This window comes from Gekko japonicus, unplaced genomic scaffold, assembly GCF_001447785.1.
Source record: "Gekko japonicus isolate JY-2015 unplaced genomic scaffold, Gekko_japonicus_V1.1 scaffold2543, whole genome shotgun sequence".
Taxonomy (NCBI): Eukaryota; Metazoa; Chordata; class Lepidosauria; order Squamata; family Gekkonidae; genus Gekko; species Gekko japonicus.
This window is the reverse complement of record NW_015171578.1, coordinates 135,634-140,435: the sequence shown is the minus strand read 5'-3', so window position 1 is coordinate 140,435 and position 4,802 is coordinate 135,634. Positions and strand designations below refer to the sequence as shown.

Genomic DNA, 4,802 nt, shown 5'->3' with positions numbered 1-4,802 from the left:
AAAGTGGGCACACACCCCCCCCGCGTTTCCAGTCGACACGGCGACGGGTGGGACTCGGAACGCTCCGAGACGCCCGACTCCTTTCGGCTCTGTTTGGGGTCTCCCGGCTTCTGGGAGAGCCCTGCCAGATCTCCTGGAGAGAGATCTGAAGCAGGGGGCTTTGCTGTGGCCCCTCCCGTGACAAGAGTCCACCTCTTGAGATCCTATTTGGTTGTTTCACTAGTGGCCCTCAAAATGCTGCTGACTCTAAGACCGATTTCCCACAGCCGCTGCTCTGCGCTCGCTCCTCTCTTTGCCCCAATGGTACATGTCAATTTCCCAATGAAATCGGGCAAAGCCACGGGTCAAAATACGGCTGCGCAGCTTCGAGTGGGAAATTGACACGTACCATTGGGGCAAAGAGAGCGAGCGCAGAGCAGCAGCTGTGGGAAATCGGTCTAAGTCTTCATTGTATTGGTCAACACTGCCTTCACAAATACTGGGAGATTGGGGGCAGGGGCTACCTGGGGAGGGTAGAACTTAATACAGAACAGTAATGTTTGGGGAAGATAAGGTGACTCTTTTGGGTGATGCTCTAGGGTGCCTCCCTGAGTCTGGTCTTTACCATAGAGACTAAAGGAAATATGTAGAATGGAGGTAATTTTTTCTCCTACTCCTCAGATCTTGGTGGCTGAGAATTGGGGCTGAGGGCTGTTAACTCCCATCCCAGGCTGGGTAAATGGGAGGCCTAGTCATGACCCTCAGATGGGTCAGAAGCCCCAATAGTTTTTGGATTAAAAAAAACTTTTTTTTGCAAGACCTGGTGCTAGTATGCATGCATTTGGAGCAGAGGTGCCATGCCCCCTGCCTCTCCTTGCATATGTGCTTAGAAGAGGAGCAGGGTAACAAGGCATAGTCACTTCATTGTGGAGGTTCCTTTTCTGCAAGTTTAGACAATGCTTTCCCTGCTCTCCTTTGCCTTCTGTCTCTTTCCACAACCCAGCCCAGCAAGACAGTTCTCCAGGACTCCGTGCAAGCTCGCAACAGGGCTTGTGTCTGGCACCTGCTCCTTCCTGCCATGTGGCCCTGGCCAGTGTTCCCTCTAAGCTGAGTTAGTGTAAGCTAGCTCACAGTTTTTTAGCCTCCAGCTCACACATTTTTGTCTTCACTCAGAAAGGAGGGCTCCAGAGCAAACTAATTTATGCAGTAGCCAAATTGCTCACTCACCACTTTAATGCCAGAAGCTCACAAAGTAGAATTTTTGCTCACAAGACCCCACAGCTTAGAGGGAACATTGGCCCTGACATCATGAAAAGTACGCAGACAGAGAGTGATTTCAGCAAAGTGTACTTATTCGATCAGGAACAAGACGACTTTGGCCAGCTCACAGGCCGGCTTATATTCCCCGAGAAACCGCCACCCAAAACACACACCCCCACTTCCCAATAGGGTATTTACAGTGGTCAAGAGTCCCATAGGCTCTCAGCTGGGAACCTAGCCCCCTGATTGGAGCGGGCTAGGATCCACATAGTCTATTGTCTCTTGGAATGAAGCTCGACGTTTGTGCCTGACCGCGTGGAGCCCAAGCTGGCCACGCGGTCTGAACTGGATACATTACACATCACAAGACTTCCTGTCCCACAGCTGAGCTCCCATACCTGCAGGCTAAAGTTGGAAACAGTTGAAGACACCTGCTCTAAGCCGTCTGGCTTGCTTCTGCAGTGGGCCTCCTGTGCAGAGCAGCTATTCCATCATATCCCTTCCAGGAAGCATGAGCTAAGAAGGAAAGGGACACGACCCTCTTCCTCTCAGACCTCACAACACTGCCCCTGCTGAAGTGAGAGGCAGCAGCACAAGAGTGCTCCGTGTACATTTCTGGGAGAGGAAAGGTCCATCTTTATGCATGACTGCAAGGAAATTGCTATGCATTCCCCGGACACTTCATGGTTCTGGGTACTCTCGGCACTGAGGGGTTTTAGCTGGAGCTAAAAGTGGCTCACAGAGCCATGGCTCCAGAAAGAATCCAATGTGCTGTTTAGCCCCTTACCGGAGAGGTCTACTCTGGCAGGGCACTCCACCAGCACCCAGTGGCCCACAGGAGGCAGCTCCACCGTCTGGATACTTATGAACTTGCAAGACGACATCACTGCCTGGCGGATGAGGATCTGCTCTGCTCCTTCATAATGTCGAGCGGCGCGAACCAACAGGACAGGCCTGCAACGATCGGGGAGCAGGAGGTGGAGAAAGAAGCCGGTTTGTGTCTCTGCAGCTTCCATTTACCACTTGATAAGCTATTCTCAAGCTAAAGTACTTTTCCCCCAGTCAACCGAAGAAGTCATTTTGGACCCCATTTTGAGATGCAGGAGCAGTGACTTGCCAAGGGCCACCCAGAGAGCACCTGGCAGAGGCGGGTTTTCTACACCAGCCTCCCTGACCCCTTTCCAGTTTATTTGTTTGTTTATTTATTAAATTTATATCCCACCCTCCCCGCCTTGTTGGGCTCAGGGCGGCTAACACATATATATAAATATATACATTAAAACTCCAAAAACTCCAAAAATATGCTAAAAGCAAAGTTAAGATTACAATATGGAGTTATGGAGTTCTCTGTCCATCAGTACCTCTGGGCACTGATCTCCCGCTATGAGAACAACCTCTAGCCATTAGGCAAGCATGCAGTTCCCAGAGGGCCATGGCAAATGAACCAGTTGGTCCAACTGCAGTTACTGTCTGTGGCTCCGGCTGCAAGGGCATTGTTTGTTTACTTTTCCTCCCAGTTGCAAAGCAAAGCCCAAGAAGCTGTATTGCCAAAGTCAGAGAGGGCCCGGTGTCCCTGGGCCATGCACGGACTGCCTAGAGTGCAGATTCTGCCTTTGCCATGGGGCAGGGAGTCAGCATGAGCTCAAGACCTGCCTGTCAGCTAATACCTGCAAGTGAGGCCCTCCCCCAGAAACTCTGGGGATATCAGGGGTGCCGAGCGTTCTCAGACCCTATGCCCACTCCAGCTGAACTTAGACGGAGAAGCGCAAGAGTCAGGTCCTGCTCTGTTATGGCCCCCTGTAGTGTGGAACTCTTCCTCCCATAGGGATGCCAAGTCCCCCCAGGGGGCAGGGAAACCCCCGCCCGGGAGGCCCGTTCCCCACCGCCACCGTATCGGGCCCCCGGGGGGAACCCCACCCCCAAAGCACGTCACTCAGAAGTGACACAAGCACGTCGGGGATGTTGGGGGCGGGGCCACAATCATCCGAGGGAAAACTCTATGGTTTTCCCTCGGATGATTGTGGCCCCGCCTCCAATGTCCCCGACGTGCTTGCGTCACTTCCGTGTGACGTGCTTGCAGCGCGCGCGCGCGAAGACTCCTGGAGCAAGGCTGGACTCCCCCGCTCTGGAACAGGTAAGCACTTGGCAACCCTATCCTCCCAACTGAGCATGCTGAGTTTTAGGTACCAGGCAAATCTGCTCCTCTTTCCCCTGCCGTCCCTTACAATAATAGTTGTAATTTTTTTTAAAAAAATGGGAGGCTCTGCCTATCTTGCTTTAACTTGACATGTTTTCGTTCTTTTTTTTTTTAAAAAAAAACATGGGTCTCCTTAATTTTTGTCTGACAGGGTTTCTAACAGTCAGATTTTTCAGCTCGGAAGCTACCTCAGGAGTTTTTTGCTGAGGAGGAGGAGGGATATAAGCTTTTTTAAACGAATAATCCCATGAGACATGAGTCAAAAACAGCCTCTGCAGATCTCCTCCCCTGAATCCAACAGGAGAAGCATCCTCAGCAGATCCCGCTGGGGATGTTCCGTGTCCCAGAGAGCTCACCAGTGCCATGCCACCCAGCCCACGGTACCTGCTCAGCCATTTCTTCCTCTCCTTGGCAAGCTCCTTCACCCCCTCAGGGATGTTGCCTCTCTCCAGCTGCTGGAAGGCTGGGGCCCAGGCCTTGTTGGCCGCCGGGCCACTCCGCAAGCCTCCTTCTCCTTTTGCCATGCAGGCCAGCACATCAGCGATGCAGGCAAGAGCCCGAGCAGCCACTCCAGGATCATCGGTGATGGAGGCAACTGTGAAGCAAGGAGGTACCGTCAAAGCCCAGAACTCTAATAAATTAAAAAAATTTAAAAGCCCAGAACTGGCAAACTCGTTTTAAGCTTGGCTTCCTGACATGGCTTCCTGTGGAAATGGTGTAGGTGCCGAGAATTCTTTGCAGGAACTTTCCAGCACTGCCTTACTGAAGTACCTTTACAGGGTGGGGTGGGGTGCCACTATTTATGTTTTCTGATTAGTCATAAATGAATCACTCCAACAATTTAATAAAAGAGACTCTGGAGAGTTTGGAATCCTTATACCAGTTATTTTTTCTATGATTGGCAACACCATTTTCCAGAATACTTGCACCTTTGGGCATGCCCACCAGCAATGTATGTATGATCCAATATCATTAGAACATTTCCAACATTGAGATGAAACAATAGAATGACTATAGTAAAGTCTTTGAGGTGTAAGATACCACCTGGAAAAAACTTTATAATTTTGGAGTTTGATATTTAAGTATCTTGTGGTATATACAGGTGAAGACCATATTTTTAACTATTTATCTTCTGTAAACTGTGTTTGACAATCAGATTGCCAAGCAGTTTGCTGTGTTGTAGCAGAGGACCATTGTTTTTGATTAAGCAAAAAATATATAAGTTTCATAGTTCCCTTTTCTCCATATCTACCCTATTTTATCAATATTTCAAAGCCAGTCAAAGGCCTATCTAATCCAGTTTTTAAGTTATTTGCTGTGGTCATAAAATGGAGTTGGTGATATTGAAACCATGGTATAACCATTT

General features: G+C 49.9%; 1 protein-coding gene across 1 annotated transcript in view; it reads right to left on the bottom strand.

Moving 5' to 3' along the window:
- The window catches only part of FUK (fucokinase), a 47,642-nt gene that overhangs the window by 11,918 nt on the left and 30,922 nt on the right, over window positions 1-4,802 (bottom strand). Inside the window, exons 16-17 of the mRNA XM_015419811.1 lie at window positions 3,821-4,031; window positions 2,027-2,193 (exon numbers count right to left, since the gene is read on the bottom strand). Coding sequence (XP_015275297.1) covers window positions 2,027-2,193; window positions 3,821-4,031 — 378 coding nt within the window. The remainder of the gene's footprint in view (window positions 1-2,026; window positions 2,194-3,820; window positions 4,032-4,802) is intronic.